The sequence below is a fragment of the Thalassophryne amazonica genome, chromosome 5, assembly GCF_902500255.1.
Source record: "Thalassophryne amazonica chromosome 5, fThaAma1.1, whole genome shotgun sequence".
NCBI classification, from domain to species: Eukaryota; Metazoa; Chordata; class Actinopteri; order Batrachoidiformes; family Batrachoididae; genus Thalassophryne; species Thalassophryne amazonica.
Window position 1 is genome coordinate 50,953,147 of NC_047107.1, and position 27,322 is coordinate 50,980,468.

Here is a 27,322-nt window from a genome sequence, read left to right on the forward strand (position 1 = left end):
TGCCAGAATGCTCGTAGCACGGGCCGAGGCGGAGGATTAGCAGCAATCTTCCATTCCAGCTTATTAATTAATCAAAAACCCAGACAGAGCTTTAATTCATTTGAAAGCTTGACTCTTAGTCTTGTCCATCCAAATTGGAAGCCCCAAAAAACAGTTTTATTTATTATTATCTATCGTCCACCTGATCGTTACTGTGAGTTTCTCTGTGAATTTTCAGACCTTTTGTCTGACTTCGTGCTTAGCTCAGATAAGATAATTATAGTGGGCGATTTTAACAACCACACAGATGCTGAGAATGACAGCCTCAACACTGCATTTAATCTATTATTAGACTCAGTTGGCTTTGCTCAAAATGTAAATGAGTCCACCCACCACTTTAATCATATCTTAGATCTTGTTCTGACTTATGGTATGGAAATTGAAGAATTCACAGTATTCCCTGAAAACTCCCTTCTGTCTGATCATTTCTTAATAACATTTACATTTACTCTGATGGACTACCCAGCAGTGGGGAATAAGTTTCATTACACTAGAAGTCTTTCAGAAAGCGCTGTAACTAGGTTTAAGGATATGATTCCTTCTTTATGTTCTCTAATGCCATATACCAACACAGTGCAGAGTAGCTACCTAAACTCTGTAAGTGAGATAGAGTATCTCGTCAATAGTTTTACATCCTCATTGAAGACAACTTTGGATGCTGTAGCTCCTCTGAAAAAGAGAGCTTTAAATCAGAAGTGCCTGACTCCATGGTATAACTCACAAACTCGCAGCTTAAAGCAGATAACCCGTAAGTTGGAGAGGAAATGGCGTCTCACTAATTTAGATCTTAACTTAGCCTGGAAAAAGAGTCTGTTGCTCTATAAAAAAGCCCTCCGTAAAGCTAGGACATCTTACTACTCATCACTAATTGAAGAAAATAAGAACAACCCCAGGTTTCTTTTCAGCACTGTAGCCAGGCTGACAAAGAGTCAGAGCTCTATTGAGCCGAGTATTCCTTTAACTTTAACTAGTTATGACTAAAGACGTATCGTTATCTTTGGCTGCTTTCAGTGATGCCGGTATTTGGTTAGACTCTTTCTCTCAGATTGTTCTGTCTGAGTTATTTTCATTAGTTACTTCATCCAAACCATCAACATGTTTATTAGACCCCATTCCTACCAGGCTGCTCAAGGAAGCCCTACCATTATTTAATGCTTCGATCTTAAATATGATCAATCTATCTTTATTAGTTGGCTATGTACCACAGGCTTTTAAGGTGGCAGTAATTAAACCATTACTTAAAAAGCCATCACTTGACCCAGCTATCTTAGCTAATTATAGGCCAATCTCCAACCTTCCTTTTCTCTCAAAAATTCTTGAAAGGGTAGTTGTAAAACAGCTAACTGATGATCTGCAGAGGAATGGTCTATTTAAAGAGTTTCAGTCAGGTTTTAGAATTCATCATAGTACAGAAACAGCATTAGTGAAGGTTACAAATGATCTTCTTATGGCCTCAGACAGTGGACTCATCTCTGTGCTTGTTCTGTTAGACCTCAGTGCTGCTTTTGATACTGTTGACCATAAAATTTTATTACAGAGATTAGAGCATGCCATAGGTATTAAAGGCACTGCGCTGGTTTGAATCATATTTATCTAATAGATTACAATTTGTTCATGTAAATGGGGAATCTTCTTCACAGACTAAGGTTAATTATGGAGTTCCACAAGGTTCTGTGCTAGGACCAATTTTATTCACTTTATACATGTTTCCCTTAGGCAGTATTATTAGACGGCATTGCTTAAATTTTCATAGTTACGCAGATGATACCCAGCTTTATCTATCCATGAAGCCAGAGGACACACACCAATTAGCTAAACTGCAGGATTGTCTTACAGACATAAAGACATGGATGACCTCTAATTTCCTGCTTTTAAACTCAGATAAAACTGAAGTTATTGTACTTGGCCCCACAAATCTTAGAAACATGGTGTCTAACCAGATCCTTACTCTGGATGGCATTACCCTGACCGCTAGTAATACTGTGAGAAATCTTGGAGTCATTTTTGATCAGGATATGTCATTCAAAGCGCATATTAAACAAATATGTAGGACTGCTTTTTTGCATTTATGCAATATCTCTAAAATTAGAAAGGTCTTGTCTCAGAGTGATGCTGAAAAACTAATTCATGCATTTATTTCCTCTAGGCTGGACTATTGTAATTCATTATTATCAGGTTGTCCTAAAAGTTCCCTGAAAAGCCTTCAGTTAATTCAAAATGCTGCAGATAGAGTACTAACGGGGACTAGAAGGAGAGAACATATCTCACTCATATTGGCCTCTCTTCATTGGCTTCCTGTTAATTCTAGAATAGAATTTAAAATTCTTCTTCTTACTTATAAGGTTTTGAATAATCAGGTCCCATCTTATCTTAGGGACCTCATAGTACCATATCACCCCAATAGAGCGCTTTGCTCTCAGACTGCAGGCTTACTTGTAGTTCCTAGGGTTTGTAAGAGTAGAATGGGAGGCAGAGCCTTCAGCTTTCAGGCTCCTTTCCTGTGGAACCAGCTCCCAGTTCAGATCAGGGAGACAGACACCCTCTCTACTTTTAAGATTAGGCTTAAAACTTTCCTTTTTGCTAAAGCTTATAGTTAGGGCTGGATCAGGTGACCCTGAACCATCCCTTAGTTATGCTGCTATAGACTTAGACTGCTGGGGGGTTCCCATGATGCACTGAGTGTTTCTTTCTCTTTTTGCTCTGTATGCACCACTCTGCATTTAATCATTAGTGATTGATCTCTGCTCCCCTCCACAGCATGTCTTTTTCCTGGTTCTCTCCCTCAGCCCCAACCAGTCCCAGTGGAAGACTGCCCCTCCCTGAGCCTGGTTCTGCTGGAGGTTTCTTCCTGTTAAAAGGGAGTTTTTCCTTCCCACTGTCGCCAAGTGCTTGCTCACAGGGGGTCGTTTTGACCGTTGGGGTTTTTACGTAATTATTGTATGGCCTTGCCTTACAATATAAAGCGCCTTGGGGCAACTGTTTGTTGTGATTTGGCGCTATATAAATAAAATTGATTGATTGAAGAATTGACCCCTAGCTTAGGGCCCCTTCACACATAACATGAAAGATGCAGAAACCAGAAGAAAATCCGCGAACCAAAAACAAAATGACGAACCACGAAACATTCCACCTGCTGTCGGGAGGGGCGCACGGTCAGACAGGCGTACATGACACCGCAATGAAGGTTTTGTGTACGCTCGTGTTCACATGTACGAACACAGTGCGAGCACATGGAAAGTTGCACACACAGCAGCAGAGGGAAAAATTAATAAAACACCACAATTAATAACACTTGATTCCTTTTATAAAGAGTAGATTTAGCCTCCGCCTAGACGTACACCAGGAAGTAATGAAATGACGTGGATTACTGTTCTCCCTTTCATGTTTTACATGAATTCCCTGATGTGTTGGAGCCAGCCGGCTCCCGTCTCATGAAGAGCCGGGCTCTTGCATTGTGAACACATCAGGCGGCATGACGGGTCCAGTGCGCAGTGATCCACTGCAAATGTCATCTGTTTTAATTATTACAATGTGGGGAAATCCCGCAGTGACACGCGTCTCGCGGGAGCATTGCAGTGGTCAGCTGAAGCTATATGTATTTTAAGTTATTCCCATGTGAGGACAGCATGCCAACACCCGTGCTTCACGCTGTAGTTATGCAACTTCATATCCTACAAGCCAGTGCAGGTGTTCCCCGTCTATGACTTGCAAGCACAGATATATAACCAGCTGTGCATCGCAGGGGGAAACACCCACATCTGTCAGCAGACCTCGGCAGGTCACAGAAAAAAAAGGCTCACTCTCTCTTGCTTTGTTCTGTGATTTTAATTTAATGTATGCATTATTATGTTTGTCCTGCATCTGTCTGTGTTTTGACACCTTGCATGCATGGTCACGTCCTGTTGGCAGTCTGCAGTCAGCTGACAAGCGCTGTATGTCCACAGCAAAGCGTATGAGCAAAGCGATCACACAAGAATGAGTTCACGTCTTCGCCCTTATGTGTTTTATGTAATTTCCACTCTTTCTCTCTGTCATGTAAACTACAATTTACGTGGTGGAAGTGACATCAGCTGGCTGGACAGCTTCACACAGTGCCACACGCTCAGATGCTGGCCGGTCGTCATGAGGGCGTGAGTGCCTGCACACATGTGTATCACGTATTCTCCAGTGCAATTGGAAGACACAGCCGTCAGCTGGTCCAGCAGTGCACTGCGCTGGACAGCGACAGCTGACAGTGTTGGATTCATGGTGTGTGTTGGTGGGGGGGATGACACACTTCACCCGCCATTTGTGTGTGTGTGTGGGGGGGGGTGGCACAGTCATACCCATGTTTGCTGCTAGGTGACACCGCACGTGTTTCACTTTGACAATTTTCAGACAGGTCGAATGTGCTCGCCTGCTATCTACTATTGTACCAGATGTGCGAATAGTCCCACCTTTTGTAAGTGTGCAGTGAGTGGTGTTAGATGTTCGTGTGCGACACCTGGAATTTAGCCGACACTTGTCGAGAGGGGGATTGAATGAGCACGCGCAGGACATTCGCGGACTTTTGGCCTCTTGTGTGCGCAAATGGTTGTAGCGACAGGTGTACAAGGCATTTGAGGTGGCTCCAGTTTTTCACGAATGACATTAAATTCCTCCTTCGTTTGCGAGTCAGCTTCAATTGTGTTATGTGTGAAGGGGCCCTTAGATGCGTAGCATCACACTCTCACGTGCGCCACTACCTTAGCTTATGGCAAGCTAAAAGTGGACGCTCTCGTTTTGGCCGAACTTCTAGACAGTTTTTGGGTATTCTGTGTTAGTACGCGCCCGCGGCCGACGTGCTTGATGAATTCTTGTGCAAAAAGTAGTTCCTGTGAGATAATGAGTATATCTCATCTAAATTAATTCTAAAATTTACCAGTAATAAAATTATAAAGATAACTTAGATAAGTTTTAAGAGTGGCCGTAATAAATATTTAAGAAACTTAAAGTTTATGAGCAACTGTTGGGTATTTTCTCCTCCAAACATTCTTAAAACCTTTGATAAGACAAACAGAGTCAAGAAACACCAGTGAGACAGAAAGTCAAATTTATCTCGTGCGGAGTGCAGTCAGGCTGTACACCAAGGCTACACTAAAGTCTGGCCTGCTCTCCCGCTCTTTTTATTAGAGAAGCCCTCATCACATAAAAAAAACTTGTCCTAAGGGGGGCGACGCCAGACAAGTTTCTTCCCGTAACATAAACACATACGTCAATAAGCGCAGCTGTAAGGGAAAAACAGTTTCTTTCTTTTACTCTTATCGTCGAAGGTCAGCACATCCCGTTCGTCTGTTGCAGTTATCAGCTGTTCTGCATCTGCCTGGAACACTAAGCATCACATCACAACAGTCAAAACAACCTTCAGTTCTTTTACTCCCAGTTCAGCCTGACCCCGTCATGCTTCACTCCCAGTCGTTAGCGGCTACAAAAACAAAGTTGTATAATAATAATAAGTACATCCAGCTCTTCATTCCCAGTTCAGATTGACCCCAGTATGCTAAAACAAGGTTGAATAACACGTACATTCTCAGGGTTAGGTGCAAAACAGCACAACACCGTTCTCATGAGAAGAAGACAAAGGTACAAATGTTTAACAGTGATAACATATATACAAAATCTTTAACAGCAACTTTACCTGTTATTGCTCAAGGACATTGTAAACATTAACACAATGGAGTGTGATGCAGAAGAGTTCAGTACAATACGATTGGAATGGTTTGATTACCATTTACAGTTGGCGATGAAAGACTTGGGTGTTAACTTTGTGTTAAAGTCAGAACAAGAAGCTGCAATGAAAGAGGTCTATCTGGGAAGATCTATCTGGGAAGAGACACATTCTGTGTGTTGTTGCTCCAAGTAGGGTGTTGAAAGTAGTCTGGCGAGCTCAATCTGTGGGCGCAAGCTACCCTACAATTCCATAATAGCAAAGGTGTCGGTCCAATGAAAGCGGCACTCTGAGCAGGGTGGCATAACGTCTATTGAAATATGTGAGGGTCAACAGTTGGGGTGTCACTGCACATGACTCTGAATCTAAATTGGGAACTCTGTGTGTTGGTATTGGAAGAATGAAACAATTTTGAATTTGTGTGGGATGAACTCATGGATGTCTCATCCATAAGTGTTTGGAGACATTTATTGATATGTGTGCACTCCACGATATGCTGGAGCTTTCAAACGTGGGACCTCTTATTATGGGACTCTTTGGGGAGGGATTAATGAATGAATGCATTAATACAGCCACAGATGTATTTATGGACCCTTTTTCACAAGGATCCTAATGTACGCCTTCTATTGCAAAAAAACATTCTTCAGACTGAAATTTTTTTCACAGCCAAATCATAAGCTGTTCACCATCCACCTTTCATAGAAACCCTTTTGTGATCGTGTCCTAGACTTTAAGGCAAAACAAGGTGGAGACAGCTAAGAAAAGAGCAAAGAGGCTGTACTTCCTCAGACAGCTCAGGAAGTTCAACCTGCCCCAGGAACTGCTCATCATCTCCTACACATCCATCATGCAGTCTGTTCAGTGCATCTGTTTGGTTTCCATGTACATCCAAACATGACAGGCACAGACCTCAACAAACTATCAGGTCTGCAGAAAAAAATCATCCGACCCAGCCTGCCCTTCCTCCAGGACTTATACTGGTCCAGGACCAAGAAGTGAGCTGGTAACATTTCTGCAGACCCCTCACACCCTGGACACACACTGTTTAAACTCCTCCCCTCTGGTCGACGTAACAGAGCTCTGTACAATAAAATGAGACACGGGAACAGTTTCTTTCCACAGGCCATCACACTGACGAACAACGTCTGCCAGAAACCTCCCTAATTCATATACCTCATGTACAACTTCAATCTGTTTCACACATTTTTTTTCTTTTATCGCACATTTTATTTTAGTTGCACATTTCATTACTGTGAATTATTTAGTGTAGTGTATATTTATACATGCCGCACAGAGCACAGCTCAAACTGAAGTCAAATTCCTTGTATTCTGTGGATACTTGGCAAATAAAAGCAATTCTGAAATGATTCTCCTGCTGAACAAGATTATATTTCACTCACTAACCACTGCTGCTCTTTTCTAATACAGCATCATATTATCGAAACACTTTAACCTACACATTATTTAAATACTTCAGGATAAACACATTTTAAAGAGACAGATTTTCTACAGCTTTTACTTCATTTAATACAAATTAAAATCTCAGGGCTGTAGCCAAGATCTGAAATTGGGGGAAGAGAAGTGGAGAATCGTTTTTTTTGGTGACAGTGACCTTTGTTGGCACTCAGCAGTTTTTTTTATGACTATTTTCTCACGCCAATGTGCCCCCTCCCACAAATTTAGTTGTTCTTCTTAAGAGCCAATTCTTATAAGAATCAGGCATTTTACATGGGACTGTGATAGTGACCAACTCAGATTTTGCTCAAACTTTGGTAATTGGATGCATCCACCACCAAACAAACATACACCAAAAATTTTGGCCAAATTCCATACAGTGACCTCACCAGGGGTCATCAAAGTTCACACCCAGAATGGCCTTAAACTGAAATTTGGTTAACAAGAAAGATTTGGATGGCTCTTACATGAAATGCGTCCAATCCTCCAAAGTACTTTTGTGATTTAAGTATTATAGGAGGACAGTTCTTCAAAATAATCACTAATCTGGGTTGGGGGATTGAACACGTTAACTATAGGGGGCGCTTGAAGTTGACGAATTTTCAGAAATGCTGATATTTGTGAAAGCTGTTACTCAATACGCATTTAATCCCCCAGCAAGATTTTTATTCTATTAGAAAAGGCAATACTTACCCTCTTTAAAACAACAACAAAAAAAAATCAGTGGGGGATTGTAGGCATTGGCCACTAGACAGCGCAAAAGTGGTCAAATTTGTGTTTTTCATACAACTTTGGCACCCCCTGGTGGCCAACCCGTTTAATGAATTATCATAAACTTTGCATTCTGTTGAGACTAATCTTTCTTTTAGACAAATCAATTGGAAAATATTTGGGGGATTTGCCAGTTTTTGAAAGAAAAAAAAAAGCATTTTATTGGCATGGGAATCAGCTATTTTTCCACATGGTGCCGTAAGCATTATTGGCCCTAAATGAAGTAGATAAAATGGTGAGTAGCAATCTTGAAAGCTTTCTTTTGTGCCTAGGCCTAGCAAAATAGCCCAAATAGTGGTCATTGGTCTATATAAAAAAAACCACAAATTTGACCACTTTGGCGCCACCTGGTGGCCAACGCGTACAATCCCCCACTGATTTTTTTTTGTTGTTTTAAAGAGGGCAAGTCTCGCCCTTTCTAATACAATAAAAATCGTGCTGGGGGATTAAACGCGCATTGAGTAATAGCATTCACAAATATGAGTATTTCTGGAAATTCACCAACTTGAAGCGCCCCTATAGTCAATGCGTTCAATCCCCCAACCCACATCAGTGATTATTTTGAAGAACTGTCCTCCTGTAATATTTAGATCACAAAAGTACTTTGAGGGATTGAATGCATTTCATGTAAGAGCAGTCTAAATCCTCCCTGTTCACCAAATTCCAGTCTTAGGCCATACTGGGTGTGAACTTTGATGACCCCTGGCAAGATCACTGTAGGGAATTTGGCCATAATTTTTGGTGTATGTTAATTTGGTGGAAGGGGCATCCAGTTACCAAAGTTTATCACACCCTGCCTGACTCTCATAAAAAAAAAAAATTCTCTTAACATGTATTTGCATTCTCTTTTGCACATTTTCAGCTGTTCTTTACCTTTAACCAAAATTGTTATCACAGCCTACATGTTTTTTTTGACAAGATTACTAACCACAAGAACTGTAATCATTGTCATATTTTTGGCTTCCCTCATTCAATCACTCACACTCCAACCTGTCCACCATAGCCAAGACCAAAGAGCTGTCTAAGGACACCAGGGACAAAACTGTAGACCTGCACAAGGCTGGGATGGACTACAGGACAACAGGCAAGCAGCTTGGTAGAAGACAAGTTATTATTTATTATAAAGTGGAAGAAACACAAGATGACTGTCAATCTCCCTCGGTCTGGGATTCCATGCAAGATCTCACTTTGTGGGGTAAGGATAATTCTGAGAAGGCTCAGAACTACACAGGAGGACCTGGTCAATGACCTGAAGAGAGCTAGGACCACAGTTACAAAGATTACATTAGTAACACATGATGCTGTCATGGTTTAAAATCCTGCAGGGCAGCAAGGTCCCCTGCTCAAGCTAGCACATGTCCAGGCACGTTTGATGTTCACCAGTGACCATATGGATGATCCAGAAGAGGCATGGGAGAAGGTCATGTGGTCAGATGAGACCAGAATAGAGCTTTTTGGAATCAACTCCACTTACCATGTTTAGAGGATGAGAACAACCCCAAGAAAACCATCTCAACCGTGAAGCATGGGGGTGGAAACATCATACTCTGGGGGCGCTCTTCTGCAAAGGGGCACTGTATTGAAGGGAGGATGGATGGGGTCATGTATTGCGAGATTTTGGCAAATGACCTCCTTTCCTCAGTAAGAGCATTGAAGATGGGTCATGACTGGGTCTTCCAGCATGACAATGACCCCAAACACACAGCCAGGGCAACTAAGGAGGGGCTCTGTAAGAAGCATTTCAAGGTCCTGGAGTGGCCTGGCCAGTCTCCAGACCTGAACTCAATAGAAAATCTTTGGAGGGAGATGAAACTCCAAACCTGAAAGATCTAGAGAAGATCTGTATGGAGTGGACCAAAATCCCTGTTGCAGTGTGTGCAAACCTGGTGAAAAACTACAGGAAACGTTTGACCTCTGTAATTGCAAACAAAGGCTACTGTACCAAATATTAAGATTGATTTTCACAGGTGTTTAAATACTTATTTGCAGCAGTAACATACAAATTATTAAATAAAATTATTAAAAAAAAAAAATCATACATTTGTGATTTCCGGATTTTTTTAATGCACCTAAGATGAAAATTTCAGACCTCTCCATGATTTCTAAGTGGGAGAACTTGCAAAATCGTAGGGTGTTCAAATATATATATATATATTTGTTAAAATTCTTAATTATTAAGTAGTAGTGGTATGAAATATGCCTTCAAAAGTGGACCTTTAATCAACACCCTTTCTGTCTGGCTTTGCTCCTGGTTTGCAGTCTATGAGCAGGAACAATCAAGAATGTGTATTTGTGTGTTAAGAGCAACCTGATTGAGGTAAGGTGGTTTTATGAGCATATTTTACATAATGCCATCCCCAGATAGATTTTTTTTTAACATGCCACACGTCCCAGGGATGCGTCCAGCCTTGATTTTGTGTCACACCTCAGTGTGAACCCTGCCTTTTGGTAGCCCAGTTGAAGGAAATCTGTTATAGCATGGAGAACTTTAATCCCTGTATTGCCCTTTCAATCCCATCAGTGTGAGCACTGGTCTCCATGTGGCTCTTTAGCTGTAACATTTGTCAAAACATGTTCTGTAAATATTGTGGTTTTGTTTTCAATTGTTAGAATGACCATAACAGATGGTCACCCCACTGAGACCAGTCTTACTGAGGTTTCTTCTAACCAAATAAACACTGTGGGGTGTTTTTCCTAAGCACTGTTGGTAATGTGGCATGGGTGAGACCTCACTTTCGTATTGCGTCTTGAGGGAATTTATGTTGTGATTTGTGAGTGATATAAATTTACATTACAGTGAAATTATCTGTATGGTGTTTACATGATAGGCTGAAATAACCTGATTCTTTGGGGGGAGGGGGGCATATCTGATTGTCACATAGAGGGAATAGGTTGTTTTATTGCGTTATCCATGGCAATACTACGTACCATACATGTTTATCTTGCAATTTTTATTGTCTGTATGAATCAAATCAAAACACTAAAAACGATACGTGAGCTCTGAATCAGATCTAGGGTCACATGTTCAAAGTGTTGCAACATGACAAAAATCATTTATACTACAAATACCAAATACCAGATTGGCATCGCATGTCGGGAAAATAATCAGTCTGGTCACTTCTGCTAATATTGCCAATGCTGCACAAGTGTAAAAAAAATTACCAAAATAACCATTTTAATTAGACATTGTGCCTTTCAACCAAAAACTAAGAATGCAACTAAAATACTGAAATTCTCTGTAGAGATCTGAATATGAAAAGGAAAAAAAAAAAAAATTGCAATAATACACTGTCATTTTCTAAGTGCTTTACCATCTGTCATGTTGTCCTTTGAACACCAGAAATCATGCTGACTAAATCTTAAAACCAACTGCTGAACTAGCAAGGTAGTTTCCAAAATTATTATTAGGTTGAATAAATCTTGGCTAAGATGCATCACCACAATACTCTTCCAAAAACACTCATATCTCTCGAGTTTTGCTTCATACTTTCACCTTCAGCCACAAATTCAGTGTGCATCTGGGACACCTGCCCATTTTCAAAAACACTGGTTGAGAAGATATGGGCTTCGCAGAGCACAATATATATTTATATATTAAAAAGGAAAAGAACAATTACAACTTCAGAGAATTATTTTTTTAAATAAACATTTAAAACTTAACTATTCTACAAAATGTACAAAAAACAGAAAAAAAAAGGTGAGAGAAAAAGAAGCAGCTTTTTGACTAAATTATCAGATGTGAAGCCAGTTTGACACTTGCACGAATTTGATCCCCACACTGGCATGCAGTGTGGGGATCAAATTCGTGCAAGTGTCAAGGAGGTGCCTTCAAGTCTTATGATCACTACAGGAGAAATAAAAGTTAACAACATGAATATAGCTACAATCAAATATTTTTTAACATCGCTGCAAAAACATGTCTCTGTTCACTGTAACCCCCCAACACAATCAAATAAAAGAACAATGCCACCTTTAAATGTTAGTTTATGGAAACTGAATACTACAGCATAGACATCTGTAAGCACTGTGCTAGACAGGCAACATGGTATTTATCAAAAATAAATAAATAAATAAAAATAAAAAGAAGAAAAAAAGTTGTCTAGCTGTCTGGATGAACCCAAAAAATTAAATCAGAGGATAAAACCTTTGGCTGAGACTGTGTGAATCGTTTATCCTCTGACCAGCACTTCAAAGCTGCTGCATCGAGTTCCAAGTGTGATCAAGTATCTCATTTTCTCAGTCCATAGAATGTGTTGGAAAATATTAGCCCATAGCAGTAAAATAATTTCCAGTACGAATGATCACATTACATATTATCTCATTCAGCAGTTTTAGAGAAGTTTGTTTTAAAACCTCTCTGCTGTTGGTCCTCAAACATATATCAATACCAAAAATGTGAAAAGGCTGCAGAATGGGTGCAGTGTGTTCAGTAGGTCCTGCCAAAGTCCAAGGAGGCACAGAACTTGAATCCTGGGGGTGACTGCAGTGGTGGTGGAGGGGGTGTAGGACTCCTCAAAGCATATCCTTAAATCTAACTTCATTCCTGGATACAGACCTCCTGTGAGGTAGCAAACTCCAGTCAGCGTATCTAACCATATCAGTCCCTTATTTCCTGGATGACTCTTTATTCATGATGGCTCTGACGGGCAGGATGGAGTTCAGGTCCTTCCTCTGCTGTAGTATCTTAAATGACTGCAGACAGAGACACAACAAGCTGGCAGATTAGTAATAACACAAAGACGGGCTTGACATACTTTCAGATGGAGAGCTACTGCTGCAGCATCAGCATTTCAGCTGCAATCTGGAGTTCTGTTTGTTTAGTTGGTTGCAGGGTGCAAGTGACACCGTGGAAGCAAACAGAAAGAAATCTGCACCATGTAGTAAAATTTTAAATATAAAAATAACTGAACATATTGCACAGGTTTAGGGCCACTTCACACATAGTGCGAATTTGGTCAAAGTGTGCACGAAGCAGGAATCATATGCAAAATGTGTAAATTCATCCCTGCCTCCAACGTCTCGTACACCTGTTGGTACAATTATTTGCACACACCAGCGGCTGAAAGACAGAGTGAGCGCTGTGTGAGCCCATCAAACCCTCTCGCAGCAGGTGTTGGCCAAGTTCCAGCTGACACACAAACATCTAACACAACTCGTTTGGCACTTAGAAAATGCGTGACCATTAGCACTATCATCACGAAAACAGTCAGCAGACGATCACTGTCAAGCTGGATGTGAAATTTGTATAAGTGCCTCACGACTGTGGAGTTGCCGAGTGCACATGTGGCGTGCCAGAGTGTCGGCTCTCCCCACAACGTGTGTGCATGTGTCGCACGCTCTCCCCCGCCCCCCCCCAACACGTGCGTGTGGTTCGCGCGCCCCCCACAGGTGAGGCGCCTCTCATCTGATCACAGTGTGACACCTTGGTCTGTGTGCAGAATGGAAAGAGGGCATGGCAGCTGTTGACAACTCTGGTCCTGGACATCAGAGCTGCAGAACATGCAGTGTTTTGACAGACACACGCGTGTGTATGCTTGCTGTCCTCACATCGAACATGCGGACATGCAACAGGCCATCTGAACGTCACATCTGTCTGACAGGACAGCGAGCGGCGCGCCTCAGGACCATATGACAGGCCAATAGTATGACAAATACGCCACTTTCAGTCACACATCAGCAGAAATACACTGTACCAAACACCGTTTGTGAGTTTTTCTCTTTTTTAGAAAATATGTTTATCTGCTTGTTCATTTTCATCATTTCACAGTCCTGTTATGAGACAGTGATTGTGGCGCAGTGGTAAAGTTTCTGTCTGCTAATCAGAGCGTGTGGGTTCAAATCCAGTGAGTAGCATTTTTTTTTTAAACCAGGGTTATTTAACCGTGGGGTTCTGTATTGCCTCCCCTTTCATGTATTATTTCTATCATCCCAGTGATATTCACTAATTATACAGCTGGCTTTTATTTTATTTTCCTCCACATCAGCAGCAGGGTAAAAACAAAAAAACAACGAGAAAACGTATGCTGATTTTACATATACGCAGTGTTCTAGGTACATGGACCTTCACCGTCGCTCCAGCAGCGGTCAGGGCGCGGAGTAATCCATTAAATGTGAAACGGTAATTCTGTATCGGCATCGTTGTCGCGACGGCACATATCTCTCTCTCTCTCTCTCTCTCTCATCTGCATAGCAATGCACACCATCAGGGCATTGAGTAATACAGCCAAATGTAATAGGTCAAATATTTTGGTCAAATAAATACAAGAAATCTGGGGCCGCATGTACAAAGGTTGCGTACGCACAAAAACATGGTGTACATCCTTCTCCAAACTGATGTTTGGATGTATCTAAAGTGAAATGACTGTGCAAATCTGCGGTGCCCCAGGCTAAGTTCATGGCTGGCTTACACAGATTTCTACAGCTATTGTTCCTCTGGCGACATTTAGGAGTGATGCTGGGAAACTGTTAATGTGAAAACAAAAGTAAATGTGAAAAGCAAGATGTCGCAGGATGTCTCACAGATTGGTGGTGCATTCAAGCACACAGAACATTTGTGATTCTGACCAATCAAAACAATGGATATTGCAAATGTTCATCAAGCTTAAAACATCACTGCTCAGCAGTAAAGTCGACAAGCCTGAGCAATCCCTATGATGTACAGTGCGTTCAGAAAGTATTCACAGCTCTTCACTTTTTCCACATTTTTTGTTAGTCTTATTCCAAAATGGATGAAATTCATTTTCCCCTCACAATTCTACACCCAATACCCCATAATGACAATATGAAAAAAGTTTTTTTTTTTTTTTTTTACATTTTTGAAAATTTATTAAAAAAAAAAACAAACTAAGAAATCACACGTACATAAGTATTCACAGCATTTGCCATGAAGCTTAAAACCAAGCTCATGTGTATCCTGTTTCCACTGGTCATCCTTGAGATGCTTCTACAGCTTCCACCTGGGGTAAATTCAGCTGACTGGACATGATTCGGAAAGACACACACCTGTCTAGATACAAGAACCCACAGTTGACAGTGCATGTCAGAGCACAAACCAAACATGAAGTCAAAGGAATTGTCTATAGACCTCCGACACAGGATTGTCTCGAGGCACAAATCTGGGGAAGGATACAGAAACATTTCTGCTGTTTGAAGGTCCTAATTAGCACAGTGGCCTCCATCAATCGTCAATGGAAAACGTTCAGCTCCACCAGGACTCTTCCTAGAGTTAATCCGCCCATCTAAACTGAGTGATTGGGGGAGAAGGGCCTTAGTCAGTGAGGTGAACAAGAACCCAACGGTCAGTCTGTCAGAGCTTCAGCATTCCTCTGTGGAGAGAAGAGAACCTTCCAGAAGGACAACCATCTCTGCAGCAATCCACCAATCAGGCCTGTATGGTAGAGTGGCCAGACAGAAAACACTCCTTAGCAAAATGCACATGACAGCCCGCCTGCAGTTTGCCAAAAGGCACCTGAAGGACTCTCAGACCATGAGAAACAAAATTCTCTGGTCTGATGAGACAAAGATTGAACTCTTTGGTGTGAATGACAGGCATCATGTTTAGAGGAAACCAGGCACCATTCCTACAGTGAAGCATGGTGGTGGCAGCATCATGCTGTGGGGATGTTTTTCAGCGGCAGGAACTGGGAGACTAGTCAGGATTGAGGGAAAGATGAATGCAACAATGTACAGAGACATCCTGGGTGGAAACCTGCTCCAGAGTACGCTTGACCTCAAACTGGGGTGACGGTTCACCTTTCAGCAGGACAATGACCGATGACCAGCACACAGCCAAGATATCAAAGGAGTGGCTTCAGGAGAACTCTGTGAATGTCCTTGAGTGGTCCAACCAGAGTCCAGACCTGAATCCAGCTCTGGAGAGACCTGAAAATGGCTACGCATCAATGCTCCCCATCCAACTTGATGGAGCTTGAGAGGTGCAAAGAGGAATGGGCAAAACTACCAAAAGATAGGTGTACCAAGCTTGTAGCATCATATTCAGGAAGACTTGAGGCTGAAATTGCTGCCAACGGTGCATCAACACAGTACTGAGCAAAGGGTTTAAATTCTTACGTACACATGATTTCTTAGTAGTTTAATTTTAATACATTTCCAACTTTTGTCATGTTGTCATTACGGGGTGTTGTGAGTAGGATTTTGAGGGAAAATGAATTTACTCCATTTTAGAATAAGGCTGTAATATAATAAAATGTGGGTAGGATTTTGAGGGAAAATGAATTTACTCCATTTTAGAATAAGGCTGTAATATAATAAAATGTGGAAAAAGTGAATACTTATGAATACCATGCACTGTACACAACACTCACAGCTTTAACGTAATGCTGCTCCTTACAGTTTCTTTCAGTATGCCGTCATACAGCAATGAACAAGTCATGATTCAGGATATAGAGATACAAATATAGAACATTTTCTGTGGTTGCTGCAGTGAGTAGACACATTGGAGAGAAAAAAAAAGCAGTGAGTGCTGGCTTTCCTGTTGCATCCCTGCCTGTCTGAACACACCTTTAGTGGTTAGCAGGAAGAAAGTAATTTGACTAATTTGACATTCATATCCAAACTACAGTGTACCTCAGCAAACTGAGCTTTAATGGCATCAAACTTTACCAGCTGATGGACCGCCCTGGCCACATTCTTTTTTTCAAACGGCTCTGAAATGCAAAAAAAAAAAAAAACACATTAGATTCCAGTTATTAAACCGGACACGTGTTTGTCCTACAGAAATGTTTACCTTCCACACATATACATTTGTTGTTCCACTCTGGAGAATTATTCTTGGGCAAAGCGCTGCCTTCTTGAACAGAAATCACATGCTTATCCCACCTAGACAACACGGACAACATAAAGCAAACTATTATTATTGAACAAAAACAATAAGTTTTATGCAACTACTCCTTCAATACTATTTATTTATATAGTCCCAAATCCCAACATAAGTCACCCCACAATGCTTTGTAAGAATAAGGTATAACCTTACCAACACCCTGAGCAAGCATATTTCCAACAGTGTTAAAAGGACATCTCCTTCTGGCACATTTTTTTTTATTATAGGAAGAAACCTCAAGCAGACCAGATTCATAGGGGTGACCATCTGAACTGGCCAAACTACCAATGATGAAACCAAACAAACAAAAAAACACAACAAAGAATTGTCTAACACGCAAAGACATTTGATGGATTGAAACATCCAGGTACGTACAGTTGTGCTTGGATGTTTACATACACCCATTAAGGACATGTATGTCATGGTAATTTTGGGCTACTAATGAACTGTTCTTTTGCCAGGGAGGATTTATTGCACAGCATACATCATTAATTAATTACAGCATTAATTAATGCTCAGAGAATAGATTTCAAAACAGCTCTGCTTGTTTACAAATCTTTTCATGGTTTGCCCCAAAGTACATCTGTGACCTGTAAGAACCATATGAACCGTCTCAGGCAATGAGAACCTCAGGAAGTGGTCTCCTGTTGGTTCCCAGAGTGAGGACTAAACATGGAGAGGCTGCGTTCCAGTTTTATACAGCTAAAATCTGGAACAAACTTCCAGAAATGTTAGACAGGCCTCAACTTTGACAAGAGAGTATTTTATTAGTCTTTTTTCCTTTTAATGTAATTTTTAATGATTTTTTCGATTTTATGAATTGATTATATCTGATTATAAATTTATGTAATTGTAAAGCACTTTGAATTTCCTTGTGTATGAATTGTGCTCTATAAATAAACTTGCCTTGCCTAATCACCTAAAAAAAAGAATTGGGTGTACAAGATAGAATTTATTTGGGATCTTCTATCAAAACTCTACATACAGGGTGAAATACACACACAAATATTTGGTTAAATGTCCCTTAGTAAGCTGCACCTCAAACAGACACCTTAAGTAGCCATAAAGGTTTTGTGCCGAATTTGGGCTGGATAATTGATCACTCAGATTTAGTACAGTTCATTTAAATTGGTTGGTTTCTGAGCACAGACCTGGATTTTAAGCATAGGCCACAAACTTTTAATAGAATTGAGGTCGGGTGGACTTCCGGTTGGAACACCGCGACGCTGGCAGCACAGTAGAGAGGCTCCTGAGCGAACCTGAGAAATCTTATTAAAAGGCCCATTCTAAGGAGAAATATCAGATATACAAAGTATTAGAAGTGGGGCCGGACATCACCATAAACTAATTTTCCTACGAAGAAGGGAAAGAAAAGTACGTTTTGGGTTCCGAGGACGAGGCCAGCTAACACCTGTTCAGCAAATCCCACGATGGCGGACTCCGAGATCCTGCATGAGTTGAAACAGTTTCGACAGGAAAGCAGGGGCCAATTTGAAGAGTTGAAACGTGACATTTCTTCGGTTAATAATAGGCTAGAGGCGACAGAAAACCGAATAGAAAAGGTCGAAGAACGAATTCAATCAACCGAAGACGTAGCTACTGGCTTGCTAAAGCTATGCTCGAAGTTAGATGAACAGCTAATCGACATGCAGGCCCGAGGCAGGCGAGAAAATGTGAGAATCTACGGGGTCAGTGAAAATGCAGAGAAAGAGGCGTCAGAAATGAGAATTTTTGTGGAAAAACTGCTTCGTGAAGGTCTTCAGCTGCCAAATGACATGGAGTTACACATCGAAAGAGCACATCGCTCCCTGGGACCAATGCCACCCCCAAGCGCTCCACCCCGCTCCATCATTGTGAAGTTTTTAAGCTTCCGAACCAAGGAAATGGTGCTGCGTAAATCCTGGCAAGTGAAAGGTTTCAAGTGGAACGATAAACAAGTAACCTTGGATCAGGACTTTCCACCTACCATTATTGGAAAACGGAGAGAATATGCCGAAATCCGGAAAGTGTTAAAAGAGAAAGACGTGCAGTTTCAAAACTCTTCCCCGCCAGGCTGCGGGTGAGACACGGCGATGGAGTTATGATTTATGACACTGCAGCGGAGGCGGCAGAGGATATGGTGAAACGGGGATACGCAGTCAAGCTCATAGAGACACCAACATCGCTTGTGGAACGCATCCAACAGATGACCTGGACCCGGGTGGACCGACGCGTGAGGAAGAACGTACCCGATTCAGAACGGGACCCCAGCTACAAGGAGAAGTTACGAGCATTCAGGAGAACATCCCCGAACCCAAACACAGAGTAAAGGTTTAAGACTGCGAGATTTTTTTGAACAAAAATGTCCCTTTGACTGAAATATGATAAGTTCCAAATGACTGGGTGAGTAAAATATTGTAGTATTGAAGGTTCAACTATGAAAGTTTACGAACACTGTCATAGCCATGAGGATCCCCTGCACTGTTAACAGGAGCAGGACTACTACCTTACAGCGCCCCCTGGGACACATGAGGGTCTATTGCGCAGACCCCAACATAGGGAGTCATGTTCATTTCTGTTTTTTTTGTTGCGTTCTACATTTTGCTGTTCTTGGTAGGGAGGGGAAGAATGCCATGTTTAATGACTTTGTTAATTACTGATACACTCAGATGTCATCCCGGTCCATAAAATTAGTTTCACTAAATATAAATGGGATTCACAATCCAATTAAGAGATCAAAGATATTATCACAATTGAAAAGGGAGAAAGTCCAGATAGCATTTCTTCAGGAGACTCATCTGGACGATGGTGAACATGCCAAACTGAACAAAATGGGATACTCAAAAGTATATTTCTCTTCGCACAGCTCGGGAAAACGTAGAGGAGTCGTAATCTTGTTGTCCAACGCAGTGAATTTTGAATACATTTCTGAATGCAAGGATAAAGAAGGAAGATACATATTGGTTATAGGTAAATTGGAGGGAACAATAGTGAGTCTGTTAAATGTGTACATGCCACCTGGCAGTGACTGGTCAATATATAAACATGTATTGGAAACACTCACAACTAAATGTCAAGGTATTCCAATATGCGGAGGTGACTTTAATATTCGACTACAACCAAAGACTGACAGCTCAAATGGTAGACCAGATGCTAAGAATATCTATAGAAAGGTTAATAATTTTATGAAAGAAGTGGGAATAATTGATGTCTGGAGAGAAAATAACCATAGAGTGCGTGACTATACTCATTATTCCTCAGCCCATAATGTATATTCACGAATAGATTTTTTTTTCATGTTCATGCATGATACGGACAGAGTATTAACTTGTGAGATTGGAACTTGTGCCATATCAGACCACAAACCAGTGTATTTAACAGTCAACATTAGCAACAGGACTAGATCCACCCTATGGAAGCTAAATTCCAATATCTTGAAAGATACTGACATTCAAAACACTCTGAAAATGGAAATTCAGTCTTATCTTGAACACAATGACACCGATGAGGTTTCCCCGGCAATACTGTGGGATGCTTTGAAAGTCGTAATTCGTGGAAAGATAATAGCAATCTCTGCTACTCTAAAGAAACGTAAAATTCAGAGAATACAAGAATTAGAAACCAAACTTAAAGAACTTGTGAAAGAGCACTCCACGTCACCAAATAATTTGGTCAAATCTAAAATAAAGGAAATGAAAAATAAGATAGATGCTATAAACACACAGGAGATCCAAAAAAAGCTCCTTTTTACAAAACAACGATACTACGATACAGGCGGGAAAGCACTCAAGCTTTTATCTTACAGATTAAGAAAACAAGAGGCAGAACGGACAATATACAAAATAAAACACCCAGTAACAAATGCTGTGGAGACTAGCCCTGAAAAAAATACAAGAATGCTTTGAAGAATATTACCGGAAATTGTATTCTCAACCACAATTAGGGAGCAGTGAAGATATTGATGCATTTATATTATCCCTAAACTTACCTAAAGTTTCAGAGGACCAAAATAAGAGATTGACATCAGAAATAACAAAGGAGGAAATTTCAGCATCAATAAAGAGATTGAAAAACGGCAAAAGCCCAGGGGCCGACGGATTTAACTCAGAGTGGTATAAAGTGATGCAAGAACACCTAGTTTTAACATTGGTGAAAACGTTTAATTGGATTATCGACAAGAAAAGTATACCACCTTCATGGAAAGAAGCCATCATTTCCATAATCCCGAAAGAAAATAAAGATAAAATGCAATGTGGAAACTATCGCCCCGTAAGTGTGCTCAACATAGATTACAAAATTTTCACCTCTATTTTATGCAAAAGATTAGAGACAATTCTACCAGACCTTATCAATAAGGACCAGACAGGTTTCATTAGACAGAGACAGACTCAGGACAATATTCGAAAAACATTATTAATTATGAAACATGTCAAAAAATGTAATTTGGAAACACTTATAAGTTTAGATGCTGAAAAAGCATTTGATTCGGTAAGATGGGAATTCCTATATAAAATAATGGCTAAATTTGGCTTCCATCATAATATTATTGATACTTTTGCATCACTATACAACAAACTAATTGCTAGGATAAAAATTAATGGAGATTTGACCAAAACTTTTGCCTTGGAGAGAGGCACTCGTCAAGGGTGTGGAGCTTCCGCACTTTTATTTGCTCTATTTATCGAACCGCTGAGCCAAGTTATAAGACAGACTACAGAAATCAAAGGTGTAAACCTCGACTCAGGTGAACAAAAACTATCCCTTTTTGCGGACGACATACTGATATTCTTGAATGAGCCCTCGCTATCCCTACCCAAACTAATGCAGGTGCTGGATAGCTATGGCTCCCTCTCAGGATATAAAATCAACATAAATAAAACTCAAGTGTTAAAACTAAACTATAAACCACCAATAAGTATAAAAAACACATATAAATGGAAATGGGACTCAAATAACATCAAATATTTGGGAGTGGTTTTAACAGAAGATTTTGAAAAACTTTTTGACGCAAATTATGGTCCATTAATCTCAAAAATTAAAATGGATTTACAGAGGTGGAGTACAATCCCCTTCTTGGGAATACATTCTCGTGTGGAGTCAATCAGAATGAACATCCTTCCAAGATTGCTGTATTTATTTCATTGTTTACCGGTTTGGATACCACAGAAATATTTTGATGAATGGGATAGAATGTTGGGTAAATATATTTGGCACAATAAAAAAGCTAGAGTTAAATACAAAACATTACAGTTGAGGAAGGAGAAGGGTGGACTCGGGCTACCTTGCCTTCAAGAATATTACTTTGCGGCCCAACTTAAACCCCTGGTATCTTTAGGTTCCCCATCCTACTCAGCCAGTTGGAAGGAGGTTGAAAGGGTAGAAACAGAAAAAACACCAATTATGGCAACATTGTCAGATAAAAAATTAAGAAACAAATTTAACATTATGAAAGATTTTATGTATGAATCTATGTTGAAATGTTGGGATGGGGTACTAAAAATGTGTAAATTGGAGAAAATCTCTTGGATATTAAGATGGATAGCGTATGATTCGGACTTTTTGCCAAATACTCAAGATAATAGGTTTAAAACTTGGATCTCAAAGGGTCTGACTTCGTACTATTCTTTCATCCACAAGGGGGAGTTCATGAGCTTTGAAAAGCTGAAGGGGAAAAATGGTCTTCATCAAGATGACTTCTATAGATATTTACAAATCAGGCATCATTTTGACCAAAACATTAAAGCCCTATGGGAAAACAGTGAATTAAGATTTATTCACACCTTTTTAACTCTAATAAAATCAATTTCTATGAACAACATAATATCCAATTTGCACAAAGCAATTCAATTAAGTAAAAAAGGTAACACAGAGCACATTAAGAAAAAATGGGAAATTGAGGGCAATCTGAACATTACAATTGAAAGTTGGGAAAAGATTTGTCACCTTCAGTGGAAGACCACAGGATCTAATACATGGCGAGAGTTTGGATGGAAAAGTATTACGAGGTTCTTTATCACACCTGTTCAAAAAAAGACACAGAGGGAGAGGGGATTCATGTTGGAGGCTGTGTGGCTCCTCTGGGGCCAACCACTACCACATTTTTTGGGATTGTAGTATTCTTAAGACATACTGGTCACAGATTTGTAATCATGTAAATAATGTTTTTGGCTACAAAGTGTCATTTACATTTGAATGCATATACTTGGGAGATGTAAATGTTCAGAATTGGAGAAGGAATGAAACAAAATTATTGGCAATCCTATTAATAGCAAGTAAAAAAGCCATCACAAGAAAATGGTTGAAGGCAGACCCCCCTTCGGTGGAAGAATGGATAGAAATAGTCCACGATATCTACGAGATGGAAAAACTATCCTCCATCATTCGGAACCAAAGAGACTCTTTCTATGAAACATGGTCAAAGTGGACAGAATATGTGAAATATACAAGATCGGACTTTATCTGAACAATATATATATAAATTTTAATTAGCGAATACTGATCATTTATTTTCTGAACAAATGTAACAGCACTCTTCCCCATTGTTCATAGTTTCTTTTCTGTTTTTTCCCTCTGTTCTTGTATGTTTGGATTAAAAAAAAAAAAAAAAAAAAAATTGAGGTCAGCACTTTGGGAAGGCTATTCCAGAAGCTTAATGTTAGCCTCCTTTATCCAAACTACATTCAGTTTTGATGTGTCTGGGATTATTTTCCTGTTGAAACACTCAATTGTAGCAAGTTTCAACTGTCTTGCTGTTGATCTGAAGTGACGTTGAAAAATTTGGAGGCAGTCCTTCATTATTCCATCCACTTTGTGTAATGCACCAGTACCGCTGGCAGCAAACAGCCCCAGAGCATGATGCTGCCACCACCATGCTGCACAGCTGGTACACGTGCTCTTAGGTTTGAAAGGTTCCCCTTTACTCCTCCAATCGTACTTCTTGTCACTGTGTCCAAATACCTCAATCTTTGTCTCATCTGTCCATAAAACTTTTCTCCAGAAGGTATTTGGGTTTTCCAAGTCGGCAGCTGCAAATTTCAGTCTAATGTATCTATTTTGGAGCACGGGCTTCTTTTTTGGTCTGCACCCTCTCAGTTTATAGTGATGTAAAACTCGTTTCACTGTGGACAGTGAAGCTGGTGTTCCAGTAGTTTCTAGTTCATGACAGGCCTGAGCCTTGGTGGTTCCTGAACATCCTAAGCAATTTCTTGTAATTTGAGCATGACAGTTTGAATCTTCTTCCAGACACTGACAAGGTGGTGACACATCCGACTAGCTTGTACTTATGTACCACTGTCTGAACCAATCTTGGAATCTGTAGATGTTTAAAAATGGCTCCAAGAGACCTCCCCATCTTGTGTAAACCTACAGTTCTTCTTAGACCTTCACTGAGTTCCTTGAACTTTCCCATTGTTCTGAGTACTGATCAGACAAATAAGTGCTGTCGAATGCATCCTTCTTGTGGTGGCAAAGAGAAACTACCAGTTCACTGACAAAAAGTTAATAGGCTTTAAGATTTAAGTGAATATATGTATATATTTGAGGATGTCTGGATTAGAGAACATCTGGAATAAATTCAAACTTGTGCACCCATCTTTTTTTTTTAAAGAGTCAATGTTGTATGCTGTACAATTATTCCATCCTGGCAAAAGAACAGTTCAAAGACATCATTAAAAGCCCAAAATTACCATGACATCCAAGTCCATGATGTGTATATAAACTTCTGATGACAACTGTATATAATCCATCAGTCATATTACAGTAACCAACTGTCAACAGTTAAGTAGGATCATCATAGTCAGCTGACAGTTGTGTTCCTGATAAAACCCCAGCAATGACAATAGAACATCCCATTCAACTTTGCTGTGCCTCATTGAATGAAATGTTCCATTTTTTCAAGTAATGCAAATACTCTTAACAATGCACTCACAAACATTCATTATTTTTATAAATGATCAGACAGTCATGAGTAAAGCTCCCAAAACACCCCCATGCAGCCAAAACACAAGTGAATCAGCCAACAAGCAACAACTTTATATCTCTGCCAAAATTTCAACTGGTATAATCCCTTTTGATTTTTTTTTTACAGTTTACTTCACAAACTGATTTCCTTGGAAGCTATGCCGCTTGCATTGTTGAACTCACGCCACATTGTATTACCGTTTGTTCTTCTACAATGTGCTGTGGTTCAGACCTTTCTGCAGTGCTTGTTGTATTCTCACCTTTAAAGATTAGGTTTCCTTTGCACTTGTAACACGCATCTAAGGTCCTGTTCAGACAGGGGCTGGCAATCCAGCTCGAGCCAGAATCAATCTGGACTGCTTTCTAGCTGGATAGCTTTCAGACCTGTTTTTCAAGTCTGGCCCAGCCTACACATGCCTAAACACAATCCAGCTCAAACCAAAAGAGATGTATCTGGAAGTTAGTGTGTGTGTGTGTGTGTGTGTGTGTGTGTGTGTGTGTGTGTGTGTGTGTGTGTGTGTGTGTGTGTGTGTGTGTGTGTGTGTGGGGTCATGTGAGTTTGGGAGTGTGAATGTGGATCTGAACATGAGAGTGCGGGTTTGTGTGTGGATCTGGAATTGAGAGCACAAGTCTGCGTGTTCTGTGTGTGTGGATCTGGGGGAGAGTGTGTGTTTGACATGTGGAATGGAACCCACTTGGCAGATTCTCTTGGTGAGAAGGTGGAGCAGAGAAAGAAGGTCATGTGCGGTCCATGTTGTTGCAGCTACAGTGAGTGCTGCCACTGTGGAGAGGACATTGTGGACAGACAAAAGCAGCGCGGAAGTATGACGTCACGATCCCTGAGCTAGCCAGATTCTAGTCACATTTGCGTTCAGACCCCCAGCAAATCCTGCTCAAATAGAATATAATACATCTTAAATCCAATTTGCACCATTCACATTGAGAAAATAACCTTTCCGGCTAACCCCAGTCTGAACAGGCCCTTACAGCTGCGTGGATACAGACCATACCGATTAAGTGTCTTGTCCAAGGATACAGATAGGTAGCATGAGTGGAATTTGAACCCAGCTACCTGCTCTCCACAAAAGATTTTCTTAGGCACCACTACAATTCTGTTCATTAGGATTCAGACAAGGGATTCTGAATATTACATCACTAATGTGATCAAAATTCTCCTTGCCTGGGAACGATTTAGAATTTGAATCCACACACATTAAAAACACAGTAACAAGATGCCATGGCATTTTCTGTAGTGACATCATTGAAGACATGGGGGAGCTTTTTACACACTCGACTAAGATGTTTGAAAACTGTGGCATTCAAAATTCAAAGTGCACTGCTACACTAAATATGCTAGTGTTAGTATCAAGGAGCAGAAGCGCAGAAGAAATGCACAATCCCACTGTGAAAAAAAAAATTAAAAATACAAACACCACCATACTTTTTTGTAAATTTCATTTAAAAAAATACAGGAAAAATGTAAAAACTCACTGAAACTAGTCAGTAGCAATAAACAACATGTGCAAATTGTATTTAAACACACCACACCCTTAGTAAAGACTCCAACAAACAGTATGTCCCCATGTTTATCTGCACAATGCATTAATAAATCAAAAAATGTAAAATTTAATGATACTAGCGTGAGGAGTCTTAGTTCACCCTGTGACCAGCTGCCAACTGTTGCATGGCACAGTAACATAAAGCAGGGGTCACACAGTGTCATGTTGTGCTGTGTAAGGCCAAAGGTCCCACCTGCTGCTGCCCTTCAGTCACAAACATGAAACCAGAGAAGAGGATGCAGGGTAGAGGAAGAGGCAGGAGACACGAGGAGAAGTGAGAGACTAGAGCAGAAAGAAAGGGAACACTCAGGGGTGTACGTGAAAGGCTGCAGAAGCCAAACACAGTTTCTGTGGGAGTTACCTGAACTCTGTGGCATAGTATTTAAGAAAACCCAAAAACAGGTCTCCCAGAGAAGACTGGTTCTTTGAGTTGTAAGGCGGGATGTATTTGGGACCGTCTGGAACCATGTCGATGTCCATCAAGGGATTAAAGCACTCCTAAAATTCACACAGATTCACAAGATTTTAAAAACTGCTGCAAGGTTTACAACCGCTTAAAAATTAATAACCAGCTCCTTAGCTTACATTTAATAATAACGGGATTACTGTAAACGTCTGACCACGATCAATGCCCCCCCCCCCCCCCCCCCAAAAAAAAACCCCTCTGCACAAGCTAAACAAAACAAAAAAAAACTGAGTTATTCTCTTTCCATTTCAAACGTGGCAGGGGTGGTCAAATGGTTAGTGCACTTGGTTTCAGTATGAAGGTTCCTGGTTCTAACACCACCCCTGCCACGTTTCTCCATGTAATGTGGAGTTGCGTCAGGAAGGGCATCCGGCACATACGTGTCAACCCCTTTGAGGGTCCACCTGTATACCCAGAGTGAGAAAATCCATAAAATCAACACAAAATCCTTATAACCTCCAAATTGCACCAAAATCAGTTTTATGACAGTCTTTAAATGTGAGAGGAAATCTGAGCACCTGGAGGAAACACATACAGACATGGGGAGAACATGCAAACTCCATACAGAA

The 27,322-nt window shown here is 40.6% G+C and overlaps 1 protein-coding gene across 5 annotated transcripts in view; it reads right to left on the minus strand.

The window, feature by feature from the left end:
- Window positions 1-11,828: 11,828 nt before the first annotated feature.
- The window catches only part of tent2 (terminal nucleotidyltransferase 2), a 28,964-nt gene continuing 13,470 nt past the window's right edge, over window positions 11,829-27,322 (minus strand). For 3 of the 5 annotated variants that reach the window (XM_034170187.1, XM_034170189.1, XM_034170188.1), the window contains 4 exons: window positions 26,649-26,785; window positions 16,698-16,789; window positions 16,514-16,617; window positions 16,322-16,471 (listed from right to left, as the gene is read on the minus strand). In XM_034170187.1, coding sequence (XP_034026078.1) covers window positions 16,340-16,471; window positions 16,514-16,617; window positions 16,698-16,789; window positions 26,649-26,785 — 465 coding nt within the window. In that variant the 3' untranslated portion in view covers window positions 16,322-16,339. Of the gene's footprint in view, window positions 12,644-16,321; window positions 16,472-16,513; window positions 16,618-16,697; window positions 16,790-26,480; window positions 26,570-26,648; window positions 26,786-27,322 lie in introns of those variants that run through there. The other 2 variants (XM_034170190.1, XM_034170191.1) reach the window with 2 other exon arrangements.